Source organism: Cervus canadensis, chromosome 17 (assembly GCF_019320065.1).
Source record: "Cervus canadensis isolate Bull #8, Minnesota chromosome 17, ASM1932006v1, whole genome shotgun sequence".
Lineage (NCBI taxonomy): Eukaryota > Metazoa > Chordata > Mammalia > Artiodactyla > Cervidae > Cervus > Cervus canadensis.
The window spans coordinates 53448147-53461980 of NC_057402.1; the positions used below are offsets into that span (position 1 = coordinate 53448147).

Below are 13834 nucleotides of genomic sequence, written 5' to 3' on the forward strand. Positions count from 1 at the left end.
TTTTCATGACATTAGCTGCCTCCCATATTTCAATGGCAAATCCAACCTTCTAATCTTGGCTTTCAAGCATCTCTTCTAAATGTTTAACTCTGTTGTGCATCTTCACTTCAGTGTTCCACAATCTTAAATTTATTTTGCCTATAGGTGATTGGTTTCATTAAAAGAACACACAACGTGGGCTTCCCTCATAGCTCAGTTGGTAAAAAATCCACCTGTGATGCAGGAGACCCCGGTTTGATTCCTGGGTTGGGAAGATCCCCTGGAGAAGATAAAGGCTATCCACACCAGTTTTCTTGGGCTTCCCTTGTGGCTCAGCTGGTAAAGGATCCTCCTGCAATGTGGGAGACCTGGGTTTGATCCCTGGGTTGGGAAGATCCCCTGGAGAAGGGTAAGGCTACCCACTCCAGTATTTTGGCCTGGAGAATCCCATGGACTATATAGTCCATGAGGTTGCAAAGAGTCGGACATGACTGAACGACTTTCACTTCACTTCATTCACACACAACATACTTATCGTTACCTGTGGGAAGATGAGTGAGGCTGGGGGTTAGATGAATCAGGAAGAAAAGGGGGGGGGCCCTTTTGTATCTTTCCTTTTGATTTGTTAATTTGAGTCTTTTAAAGTGAAAGAAGGATTATTTGGGGAGATACACACTCCATAGAAAGAGTGTAGGCCATCTTGGAAGGCAGGAGAGGCCAAAATCAGGTCTTAAAGGCAAAGGGTTAAGTACTGTTAGTACAGTGAAGTGTGCTGGGGCAAGGGTGCCATGGGTCTCCTTCTGAGAACTTAAGGCTGAATGTTCGAAATGCTGAATTTTGACTGTATCTGGCATTCTGCACATCCTGAGGAATTTTTAAATATATGCAAGTAAACTGGTTCTTACTTAACAAGAGTTGGTGGTGGGGCTCTGTTGATTTTGAGTTTCTCAGATGAGTCTTATGCAGTCAAAGCTGAAACTGAAAGCATTAGGGACTTAAAATTCATAAGTAAATGTTTTTTTAGTGTAAGCAGTTCTCTTATGTCTCCATATTATTCAACTGTAAGTTTATGTTTTGACAATGGGTAGGCAACGTACTCTCTAGTTTAATAGCCGTGTAGTGACGAAGAGGCATTGTCACAACTTTAATGAGTTCTAGGGTAATATGCTTTATTCTTTTTAAAGATGGTCCTTTATTGTCTCATTAAACAAAACAACCCCTTTGATAAATAGTTATTTGAATTCACTTAAATTGAAATATATGTTCCAATAATGTAAATAGTAAATGGGAGTCAAGAAAAAAGATTCATGTGTAGTCTGTTAATTTTACAGATGTGGGAAGAATATCCTGATGTTTATGGGGTTAGGCGGTCAAACCGAAGCAGACAAGAACCATCACGATTTAATATTAAGGAGGAGGTAAGAAAAAACAATGTTTTAGGGGGATATGTTCACACTCCTTATCTTACCTCATCCTTTCTGACTCTGGTTTGTATTACCATGAACTTCGGGCATGGGAGTTAAGTGACTGGAAAGCAAGTTTTTTAGACCTTGTAACACAGCAGGAAAAGCCACATGTGGCTTTAAAAAAAAATTACCAGGAAGATCATGTCAGTGTATGCTTTAGTAGAGTATTATATAAAACTGCCCCTGAATTTTTGTTTGTTTGTTTCTCATAGTGCAGTTGATTATAGCAAGAAGTTTACTTTTTAAAACATCGAGTTTGTAAATTCTAGATTTTGTTAGCTGGGTCACTAAGCAAAGGTGACAAAGGAAGTAGCTTTAGATTTACTGCTGAGAAAAGGAGAGTGTGCTTAAGGAACTATTTTACTTTACCTAAATTGTTAAAATTTGCTTTCTGAGTTCATTTTTAATGTGCAATATAAAATATTGAATACCTATTTAGTTTCTGATGAAATTTTCTGAGACTGAATAGATTGATGATTTTAAAAATTAGTGTTATATATTGGATTTTGTTGTCTCTATAGAATCAGACCTTTCCTCAGTTTGTGTGAAGTTTTTGGGGAAATCCTCTGTTTTAATTCTGTGTTAGGTTTATAGACTACATTCTGAGGAGGTGTTCTTTGGTCTCTCAGTGAAATGTCCTCTCTGCATTCTTTGGAGGACTTTGCTGTTCTTAACTATGCAGTGTCCTACTGATAACAGTTAAATATTAGTAGCCAAAGGTTAATGAGTTTGGGGCAGTAAGTATAGTTTAAAAATGTGATTGACCACTACACATGCATAGCATTTATCGTGTTTTATTTTGAGTGACCTCTGAGCTGGTTAACCTCAGCTAGCTTTCTTTTCCATGTTTGTTATAACCAAGCACATGGTGTGTAAACCTTTTCCCTTTTGTATATAAATTAACACACTGTCGGTAGGTCACAGGACCAACAGAAATGGGAGTATTTTGCCGATTGGTTTAACACGTGAGAAGAAGAGTTGTTCAGATGTCCGTGACTGGAATCCCTTGGTCTGCTGCTGTCAGCAGAGTACTGCTGGCTCATGGTTGAGCAAGCGCTTTATTGAGTCTGAAATGAAACAGGTTCACGGTCACCGCCTTTAAGGGCATGCTAAATGTCGTGTTGCATTTTCGTGCCAGACGTTCTATATCAGCACCCAGCATGGTTGCCATTAGACATGGGTCTTTTGAAATGTGTATTAGTTATAATTAGGTAAAATGAAAAGTCCATTCCTGAGTGACGCCAGCCACATTTCAGGGGCTCAGTCACATGTGACTGCTGGCTGCTCAGTGGGCCATTGCAGATACAGGACGTCTCCTTCATCACAAAATTTTATTAGACTATGTTCTTTCAGAAGTCAAGCTGAAAGAAATACTTCTTGGTGTTACAGGTAACTCAGCAATAAGAGACAGATTAATTTTCAAAACGAAAGAGTGAACACCACCAAACAGAGGCTTAGGTGTCTTTCTGTTTGAAAGCTCATTATTGAGGAATGTTGCATTGTGGAACCGGGGTTCGTGTTGTCCCTGAGAACTGTGAACTAAAGTCTGTGATCTTTTTCCCCTTCACACCCTGAAGGCAAGTAGCGGGTCTGAGAGTGGGAGCCCAAAGAGAAGAGGCCAGAGGCAGCTGAAAAAACAGTAAGTCTTTCCTGGGGTAGTACTCACTTGGGGAGTTTGGAGCATGTGGCTGTTTCTGAGACTGCCTTCCTTGCGTCTGCAGTGCACCCTGGGCCCCAGAGTCCGCTTCTGTCTCTTGCTGACTTGGCATCCTGTCTGTCTGAATCTGCTGCAGCAGCAGTGGCATTTGAAGTTTTTAGTTTTTCAAGTGTTAAATGTTGGGCTGCTTTTCAGGGCACACCACAGCTATTCCATCTGATTTGCCCTATCAGCCCATTATTTTTTTTTTCTTAAAAATGTGCACAAATCCCAAACATACAGGCATTTGGTATTCTGTTCCAGTTAAGCAAGGAACACATTTAGATTGGCTGTTTTTCCTGTTCCTTTGTTCTCTGTGTTGGCGTGATAAAATTATATTGATTGGACACCCATTTTAATATGAAATACATTATTGTGTCCGTGTAGTTTTACTGTTGAGAGTTCATAAGCAAGAAAATTTTAATTATGAGGTTAATGTGAAATCCCTTTATGATATGGATTATATATTTGTTACTGTAAAACTTTAAAAACTCTACTTACGGTAAAAAAAAATTTGACTTTTTTTTGAGAAATTATTAAATCTTTATGGGGTGGAATGTATGAATCCCTTTAACAAACTGAATTCTACAGCCTGTCTTCTCAGAGAAATACTCAAAACCCTGCACACAGATTCAGGGGTTTCTCATGGTAAACAGTTGTCTTTGGCTCTCGTTGAGAGTCCCAGTTATATCTTCTCTGTTTTAAAGTATTAGTAATCCTTAACTTGGGCTTCCCTAGAAGCTCAGCTGGTAAAGAATCTGCCTGCAATGCAGAAGACCCCAGTTCAATTCCTGGGTCAGGAAGATCCCTGGGAGAAGGGATAGGCTACCTGCTCCAGTGTTCATGGGCTTCCCTGGTGGCTCAGAGAGTAAAGAATCCGGAATCCATCTGCAATGTGGGAGACCTGGGTTTGAGCCCTGGGTTGGGAAGATCCCTAGAGGAGGGCATGGCAACCCACTCCAGTATTCTGGCCTGAAGAATTCCATGGACAGAGGAGCCTGGTGGGCTATAGAGTCCATGGGGTTGCAAAGAGTCAGACAGGACTGAGTGACTAAACACAGCATAATTCTTAAGTATTTGGCCTGAGGCACAGTAATGTGACTCTTTAAATTTCCCCATCTCTAAAATAGGGTAATACTTATTCTGGTAACCTAACAGAGTTATTAGAAACTATGCTAAGAAAAGTCATAGGATTTAATTTTGCCCTGCCTAGAGGGCATACAATTTCCATTTGTGTTTTAAATATTTCATTAGAGTTGCAGAAATGATAACTGTAGGCAAGCCCCTGCCTCATGGCAGCTCAGAAGGCTCTATCCCCGTCCCAGGGCCTGCTCAGGAGATCTCAGTTTCCCCGGCTAAAGGCTTTCGAGGCTTTTTGGGAAGTCCATGCATGTGTTTTTTCCTCCAGTGTCTGGCAACATTCTGCTGGTCCATTGGCAGGAATCTAAATGTACTGTACTTGAAAACCTGAACTCCTGATTTTTTTTTGGCCACTCCACGTGGGATCTTAGTTCCTGACCAGGGATTGAACCTGTCATCACTGGAGTGGGAGCGTAGAGTCTTGAGCATTGAAGCACTAGCGGAAGTCCCTGAACACCTCATTTATGTAGCTTCGTTTGGGTGTGAGAAGCCCTCCAGCTTTCAGCCCCTGTGTGATACATCAGACTTGCTATTTTGACTGATTTCTGTATTTGCTTTTCCCTCTCCTTTCAATCCTGAGAGCTCTCCAAAATTGGCAGCTCTCAGAGGCCATTGTGACCGTTCTTTGCCCGAGTAGAACCTTTCCACTCCTTGTTGGGAAGGGGGAGAGGATGTGTCTTCTGTGAGGCTGCTGGTCTACTCCTGGGCTCTTCCTTAGGAACTTACCATAAGCGGAGGATCTCCTCGTGCCTCTTTGTCTGGGCGCTGGGCTGGCCTCACGTCATGCCCTCCTGGGCATCTGGAGGGCACTGGGATTTGTGGAGAGCTCTTCTCCTGAGTCAGTTTAGTTAGTAACATGGTTTAGAGGAGGTCCTGCAGCTGCTGAGACTCAGGTCATGAGAGACTGCACTGCTGGGCCCTGTCTGATCTCAGCAAGGACGACAGCCTAGTGTGTGTGCACATGGACTTCAGAACTGAGCGAGACGCACTCAGGGGAGTGGAAATTTTGACATATTAGCACAGGGCAGTGTTTCTCTGAAACCCTGCAGGTTGTATCACAGATTTTAAAGTTTTTAAAAGGAACCATTTTTTAAACTTTTTGGGGGGATTAAGTTCAAACAATTGAAAAATTTTAAGGGTAAGAGCAGTACAAGGAATGCCTGTGTACTGAGATTCACCATTGTGTACCGTTTTTGCCCCATTTGCTTTATCATTGTGAGAGTTCTCTTTATGTATGTTTATGTATACACACAAGGTAATATTTTTTCTGAGCCATTTCAGACTAAGATTCATACATCATGGTCTTTCACCCCTAAATACTAAGTGTGTATTTTCTAAGAATAAGGATATTAGCTTTTGTAAGCAAAATACAATTTCAAGGTAAATAGATTTAACATTGCTACAATACCATTGTCTAATTTAGATTCCAGTTTGGTCATTCAGCTCACCAATGTCGCTTATATTTTTCCACCCCCAGTACAGAATCCAGTCTCAGGTTAAATATTGTATTAGTTGTCAGGTTTCATTAGTCTGGAGCACTTTCACAGACTTTTTTTGCTGTTGTGATATTGACACTTTAAGGACTACAGTCTTTAGAAGGGACTAACTCCGCTAGAGTCATGTGAGTTAGCATTTTAAAAGCTTAGAGGAGGAAAACATTTTTTAAATTAATTGGCAGTTCTTTATGGTCCAACTCCCACATCCGTACATGACTACTGGAAAAACCATAGCTTTGACTATATGGATCTTTGTTGTCAGAGAGCTGTCTCTGCTTTTTAATACTCTGTCTAGGTTTGTCATAGCTTTTCTTCCAAAGAGCAAGCATCTTTTAATTTCAGGGCTGCAGTCACTGTCCGCAGTGATTTTTCGAGCCCAAGAAAAAAAAATCTGTCACTGCTTCCACCTTTTTTCCATCTGTTTGCCATGAAGTGATGGGACTGGATGCTATGATCTTGGCTTTTGAATGTTGAGTTTTAAGCCAGCTTTTTCACTCCTCTTTTACCTTCATTAAGAAGTTCTTTAGTTCCTTTTCACTTTCTGCTGATAGAGTGGTATCATCATATCTGAGGTTGTTGATACTTCTCCCAGCAGTCTTGATTCCAGCTTGTGATTCATCTGGTCTGGCATTTCTCATGATGTACTCTGCATAGAAGTTAAGTAAACAGGGTGACAGCATATAACTAACATACTCCTTTCCCAAGTTTGAACCAGTCCATTGTTCCATGTCCAGTTCTAACTTGCTTCTTGACCTGCATACAGGTTTCTCAGGAGGCAGGTAAGGCAGTCCCTATTCATGCTGTCCTAATTTGTAAAATGTTGGGTAGGATTTCTGCTGACTCATTACAGTCACAGTAGTGTTGAGCTCCACTGAACAGTGATTCTAGAACCCTCTCTTCCACCTGAAATTTTATTTATTTTTTTCCACCTGGAATTTTAAAAATGATTTTATCTGTAATCATTTGAAGTTATTCTCCTGAGATTATAGTTGTTTCTTCCTTTCCAGTGCTGTGAAGTGGAAGTCTGTCACAGTCCTCTGACACAGCAGGAGAGAGTCCTTGTTAGAACAGATTTATCCTCTTCATAGAGACTTGCTTGACTGAAAATCAGTGCTGTTAAAGCAGTTGGTTCCCTGTTTTCCTTTTCTGCCTTCTAAAGTGGAAGAGAAAGGATTTCCTTTCTTTGAGCTCTCAAAGACGGTTAATTAGGAAGCCTCAGTAGCTCTTGGCCAGATTTTAGGCTTATTTTATTTTAGAATGGCTTTTCTTCCTTCCCTTCTTTATAGTTGTTTAGATTTGATTTTTCCAAGTAAAGAAAAATTAAAAGGAATCCACTTTTTCCCAGTAAAGAAAGAAAACTATACCTAGTTAACTTGCATTCTGACTTTTTCCTATCTATTTATATGGCCTTGAGTCCTCAGCGGTCAAATCTTAGTATTTTTCTCCCCCAGTTACCAAAATTTTGGCCAAAGTTTGATTGATTCCCATTTAGGGAATCCCACTGGTGGCTTCTTAGAATTGGATCTGGCAATTCAAGTCTTCTTGAACATGAAAAATATTTTAATCATGATCTCACATTTGAGACTTCTCCTCTTTGTAGCCCAGCTTATAATGTACAGCTTAATCAGGGAGTCACAGTCTACATTATTTGAGAAGCCAGCAAACTAGGGGTGGACGGTTTCACCTTTTGGAGAGCCCGGGTTGGGGCAGTAATCTGTTAGTAATTGATTTGCCCTTGTCACTTCACCTCTTACACAGAATTAACAGTATTGCTGGTCCTAACTTGCTCCCTCCCCCACCATTCTTGAAAATTAAAATGAAAATTGAAATAATCCACCAATTTCAGATACACATACATAAAACTCCTTTCAACCTTTTAAGCCTCTTAACTGCTCAGCTCCTCCCGGAATGGTCTTCAGTGGGTTCTGGTGAGAGTAGCAGAAATGTGGGTTTGACATATACCAAACAGCTTGTTCCCGCTGGGTTTGAGTTTCCCTCTATATGGGAAGAGGACTTTGGACCAGTTGATTGGCTGTTTTTGTATCTTCTCATATTGGGAGATTCAAAGTCCTCTTGGTTATCTGTACATCTACAGATCTGCAGTTTAACTGGAAAACTCTCAACATCCTTTCTCTCAGTGTCTACTGCCATTTTCGTCTCTAAAATTGTTGAAGTGGACCTTGTTAGCTACTCTGATGTAACACTCTCAGTTCCTGGCAGAGTTAGAGAAATTATGAATGATACTTGGTTGTAGAGCTTTCTCATCTCCTCTGTTCTCCGTTAGGTCTTACGTGCCTGTCCTTTCAAGCTTGTTTCCTATGAAACCAGCTCTCCAGTTTGACTGTGTAAGCTCCTTCTAAGGGATTAAATAAACTGTTCTAGACTTGGCCAAGGAAGGCTAGATCCTTAGGTATCAGTCTCCCCATTGCTGGAGACATCTTTTTTTCCTCCTGTCCGTTCATCTATTCCTTGGATCCTTTAGAACACATTGTATGAGACTCTAGGAAAGGAGAATAAGGCAGGTGCCCAAAGTATGGTTTGCTTTAAAGAGGGAGGGATGGATATTAGGTGATAATAGTAGACCTTGATATTTTACCAGTCACCTTCCGTAAGCACCCTACTTGTCTGACAGACTGATAGGATTCATTTTTTGTATCTTTATTTAACAAAGATGTATCTCCACTTGCCTGCCCTTGTGCCAGTAGAACTTGAGTGATGTACGTGGAAGTGCTCTGTGACCTTTTCATGGGAGGCTTGAGAACGTTTTCTTTCCTGGTATTTCCACTGAATCAGGTGTAGGACTGTTGAGAAAGGTTGTTCGACTATTACTTTGACTTATTTTTCCATGAAGAATATTGACTTGACTTTGCAATTTGCAATTAGCATAACCTCATTTTCTATACAGAGGCCAGAGGCACAATGGTAATTGTTTTGTTAGAAACCCTAAACCCAGGTTCTTGCCTGTTGAGGTTTTTGTTTCCCTAGATGTTTCGTGACCAGTTGCTGTTCTGTGTGTTCCTTCCTTCTTCCCTGCAGGTGAGGAATGAGCTGAGCTCCTGTGATTTTTTTTTTTTTTTTTTTTTAGTTTTCAAGTAAACTTCAGGAACTGTTGGGAGAGCAGGGCACCTACAGGGTGTGGCTCTCCCTCACATCTGTTAGCTTGATGAGCAGAACAACACCTACTGTGTTAGGGATTACTAAAACTACTTCATTAGCTGGGCAGGTTAATTAGTAGGTGGTAGGTTTATCATTCATAACATAATTTTAGGGATTGTTTAATCAGCATATTCTGAAGATGTTAAAATAGCTAGTGTAGTACTCAGAGAACGCTCTCAATAGTATCAGCATCATCTGAATTTGGTAACATTCAGATTTTTAGGCCTCATGTTAGACCTGAATCAAAAACTGGCTATGGCCCAGAAATCTCTTTCAGCAAATCCTTTATATAGTTCTGATCCATACTAAAATTTGAAAATTCTGATCTAGTATATATTATAGCTTCAGTCTGGTCAATGGTAGTAGTAAATAAAAATAGAATATTAGAGAATTGGCAACAATTTTTTTTTTTCAGAACAAATAATTAAAAAAAAAAATACAGCCTTAGCTTCATCATTTATTTTGATACCAGATACAAAATAGGAATAGATATTACACATCCCAGGAAGGAGCACAACCAAAATTTGGAGCTAAAACAAATCTTTTAGCATAATACCTAAAATATACATGTTCTGCCTTTTTTGGCTCTTCCGCTTGAAATTGGTTTTGCCAGATTCTTCAAGCAAAACGATCTAGAGGAATTCTTTTAGAAAAAAAAAAAAAATTTTTGCTTTGCTTTTGATCACAGAGAAAAATGGAAACGGGAGCTCTCAGAAGATGAACAGGAGCAAGGCACCAGTGCAGACAGCGAACCAGAGCAAACAGTGAGAGCCAGAAGACCTGTCCCCAGAAGGTGCAGTGTTTGCTTGCACGTCTCTGCCTCTGGCTGAGCTTAGTCTGTGTCAGGTTGAGGAGGATGCTTGTAGTGCTGGCACGAGGGCCTTGGTTGACAAGCTGCAGTGTGTTGTGACTCTGGATTCCGAATGCCTGGTTAGCTTCTTGCCCGTCTGCATCGTTAGCAAGTAGTTACATGACTGAGCTACTTATGGATTTTGTGTGTTTGCACGGTACATAGCTAGAGAGTGAATCTTGCTGTTTCATATTCCAGGTGGACTGGTTATGAGGAACAAATCTCTCTTCTACTCTTAAAAAAAAGCTCTCTGTGTATTTGACCAGGGTACAGGTTCTTTTGGGGAGAACTAAGTTTTCCTACGTTTAATTGGCTGACTGAAACATACTCGACTGTTTATTACCCTGTTTGTATGATCTATATAACACTAAGCAGAGAATCTGTGCAGACATGGAAGTAGGTGGAGGTGGGAGGAAACTGGTAATTTCTGATCAGACAAATGGCAACAAAAGGTACTGATGATGGGGGGAGGAAGACAGGAGGCAGCGAGGCCCCAGGAAGATTTTTCTCCTTGCAGTATTGGGATGGGCTTGGCAAATGTTGTCTTTGGGCCAAATCCCACTCCCCACCTATTTTTATGTGGCCTGTGAGCTCAACACAGCTTGTTTTTAAAAGTTTTTTTGATGTGGACCATTTTTAAAGTCTTTATTGAATTTGTTACAATGTTGCTTCTGTTTTTATGCTCTGATATTTTTTGACCACAAGGCATGTGGGATCCTAGCTCCCCAACCAGGGTTCTGCATTGGAAGGCAAAGTCCAACCACGGACTACTGGAGAAGTCCCTCAGTATAGCTTCTGGTGAACATTTGTAGTTTTGTGATAAGGAACACTAAATTTGAACCCTAATTAAGTGAAATGCTATCCCTTCAAAAAGAATTCTGTTCTTCTCATTAGTAGATGTTGTATCACAAAAAATATATTTGATCATTATTATTTTATTTTGAATTTTTTCAGTAAAATATTTGTTGAAATTTATTTTCTCTTGTTATGTAAGTACCTATGTGGCAGCCTCAACTTTGCCTCTTGTCTGAGAAAGTAAAAAATATTTATCCTCTGGCCATTTACAGCAGAAGTATTTGTCTATCCCTGGCTTAGAATGTTGTACCTGCCCCCTCACCTTCTACCCCTGTAGGGACATTCATTAGTAGGTGTTGTCTCCTTTCATCTGAGTTTCAGCTCTCAGCCCTGGAATCCACTCTAGTTCTGTCTTCTAGATTTTACCCATCTTTTATTGACTCTCTGGTCACCTGTCTGTGTAGTGTAGATTACGGCAAGTATGAGAGAAAGAGGTGGCTGTGGTTGTGAGTTTCCCAGCCGTCTTTCTCCTCTCACCTTCTCACCGCTGCGGGAGTACTTGATTTCCTTGTGAGAAACCCCTGTCTGTGGCTCTCAGTCTGGGCTGCAGGGGAGGCGCCGCCAGCGGAGGGCCGGTCTCAGCTGTGCCCGTGGTCTGCGGCAGAGCACAGTCTCTCGGCTAGTCTCCCGGGTGTCTTTTACGTACATGGAAGAAAAAATACGTGTAGTTATTTCTTGTCCTTTACTTCTTCATACAGATGATAACATTCCATGCATCTTCTCCTGCATTTTTCTTTCATTATCTCTCTTGGAAATCTTTCCTTACCAATGCACAGGAAACTCCTCCCTCCATTGTTTTTTATGGTTGCATGGTATTCTGTTTTCAGACCCTGATGCTGGGAAAGATTGAAGGCCAAAGGAGAATGGGGTGACAGAGGATGAGATGGTTAGATAGCATCACTGATTCAAAGGACATGAATTTGAGCAAACTCTGGGAGATACTGGAAGACAGAGGAGCCTGGTGTGCTGCAATCCATGGGTTGCAGAAAAGTCGGACGTAACTTAGTGACTGAACAACAATAACAAGTATTCTGTTTATTGAACTAGTTCCCACTTGATGACCATTCAGTTTTTCTAATTTTTTGTTATTGCAAATACCACATTGAGTACTTTACTGTGCCTGTATCAGTTTATCTGTTTGTATCTTTTACTTATTCCCAGAAGTAAAATGGTTACATTAGTAACTTTGGTAGATATTCCAAACTGCCCAGAAAAGAGCTGCCATCAGCCACAGGCTGTGTGTGTATGTTTATGTCAGGTGGTCCTGAGGAGCAGTTGAGAATCCTTGCCGGAGAACCCACAGTGCAGCCGTCCCTTCATCCTCACCAGGAATGGGTCCCGGGACCCTTGTGTTAAATAGATGCCAGAATCTGCAGGTGTCAAGTCCCTTCCTGATATGAAATGCCGTGTGGTCGTATTTCCGTGTAGACTAGGCCTCTCCTCCCATGTACTTTTAGTCATCTGTTGATTACTTTTAATACCTGCTTCAATGTTAATACTATGTAAATAGCTGCTAATGGTCAGCAGTTTCAAAATTTGCATTTGGGAACTTTGTGGACTTTATTTCCCCCCAAATAAGTTTTTGATCCATGGTTGGTTGAGTCCGTGGATGTGGAACCTGCAGTTACAGTGGACCGACAGTATCTCCTATAAATGACTGGAAGGTATCAGCAGTAGAACCATTTTCATGTTTCTAGTGAAGCAGATTTCTCATGAACTAGAATCTCATGGAACAGGACCTAGGAATATTCATGTCTTAACATTCCCTTGGTTAATCTCTACGATGAGCCCTGCTCTGGGAAGTACAGTTATATAGATTGAAAGTAGACACCAAATGATGAAGTAAGGACTTGGCCATTTTTCCTTCTCTCACTTTAGAACAGTGCCCAAACCTCGTGTTAAAAAGCAACCTAAGACTCAGCGTGGAAAGAGGAAAAAGCAAGACTCTTCTGATGATGAGGATGAAGATGATGAAGCTCCCAAAAGGCAGACGCGCCGCAGAGCAGCTAAAAATGTGAGGTACGTGATGTCCCGGAAGGGTTTCATTAGCGAGAGGAAGGGTCATAGTGTAACTGGCTAGAGCTTGGTTTTAATAAGTCCAGGATCAGGCATTTGACAGGTGAAAATAATGACCTGTGTCTTGAGATTGTATTCAGAAAGGTTCTTTCAAAAAGAATGGTCCTGGCCAATAGGAAAATGGAAGTAATAGTGATAACTCATAGCAAGCCTTCATTCCTATGACGATAACTACTTCAATTCAAGTTCACATTTCCTTGAGTGGTAGTGACTTTATCTTCATTTCATACCATTCTTTGGGACTTCCCTGGCAGCCCAGTGGTTGAGACTCCTTGCTTCTAATGCATGGGGTGTGGGTTCGATCCCTGGTTGGAGAAATAAGGTCCCACATGCCCTGTGGTGTGGCCAAGAAAATAACAAAAATAAAAGTATAACACTGTTTTTTAGGAAAGACATTTGGGTTGCAGTCTTACTTTTGAATTGCACTTTCAATCAGATAAATTCCTTTGAGTTTCAGCTTATATAGTGTTGGGCTTTCTTTGTAGCTCAGCTGGTAAAGAATCTGCCTTCAATGTGGAAGACCTGGGTTCGATCCCTGGGTTGGGAAGATCCCCTGGAGAAGGAAAAGGCTACCCACTTCAGTATTCTGACCTGGAGAATTCCCTAGACTGTATAGACCATGGGGTTGCAAGCAGTTGGACTGAGAGACTTTCACTTTCACTTTCTTTATATAATGTTACTTGGATGTAATAATCTTATCAAGGTTATGATAGTGTATGAAGCATTAATAGAAAATGAAATAAAGGAAATGATACAAAACATACATAATTTACTTTATACCAGTCAGAGGGCATTTAATTTCATTTTAGAGGGTACATAGTTTTCTTTTGGTTTACTTAAAGATGGTGAACCTGAATCCTGAAGTTATTAATCACCTGTTCAATGAATCCAGTTAATAATTTGAAAGCTAAGACTAGGCTTTGAATGTATGAATGTGTAGCTTAGCACTGTTTCCTCCTACAGCTGGCTGTACTGCATCCAGCATTGTGTTTTTCTCTTCTGTAACTCCTAAACCCTTCGTTGTTAGCATAATATATGGTGGAAGGTTATGTTTTAATATTTTTCGTACCAGGAAGCATGCTCAGTGACTTGAAGACTTAAATTTTGTATTCTTGTTATT

At 40.7% G+C, this 13834-nt stretch overlaps 1 protein-coding gene across 9 annotated transcripts in view; it reads left to right on the top strand.

The window, feature by feature from the left end:
- The window catches only part of CHD2 (chromodomain helicase DNA binding protein 2), a 128296-nt gene that overhangs the window by 36285 nt on the left and 78177 nt on the right, over positions 1–13834 (top strand). For 8 of the 9 annotated variants that reach the window (XR_006273593.1, XR_006273592.1, XR_006273594.1 and 5 more), the window contains 4 exons: positions 1311–1397; positions 3023–3084; positions 9622–9726; positions 12517–12657. Coding sequence is in view for 6 of the 9 variants with exons in the window: in XM_043490039.1 (XP_043345974.1) it covers positions 1311–1397; positions 3023–3084; positions 9622–9726; positions 12517–12657 (395 nt within the window). In the remaining 3 variants the exon portion in view is untranslated. The remainder of the gene's footprint in view (positions 1–1310; positions 1398–3022; positions 3085–9621; positions 9727–12516; positions 12658–13834) is intronic. The other variant, XM_043490038.1, reaches the window with a different exon arrangement.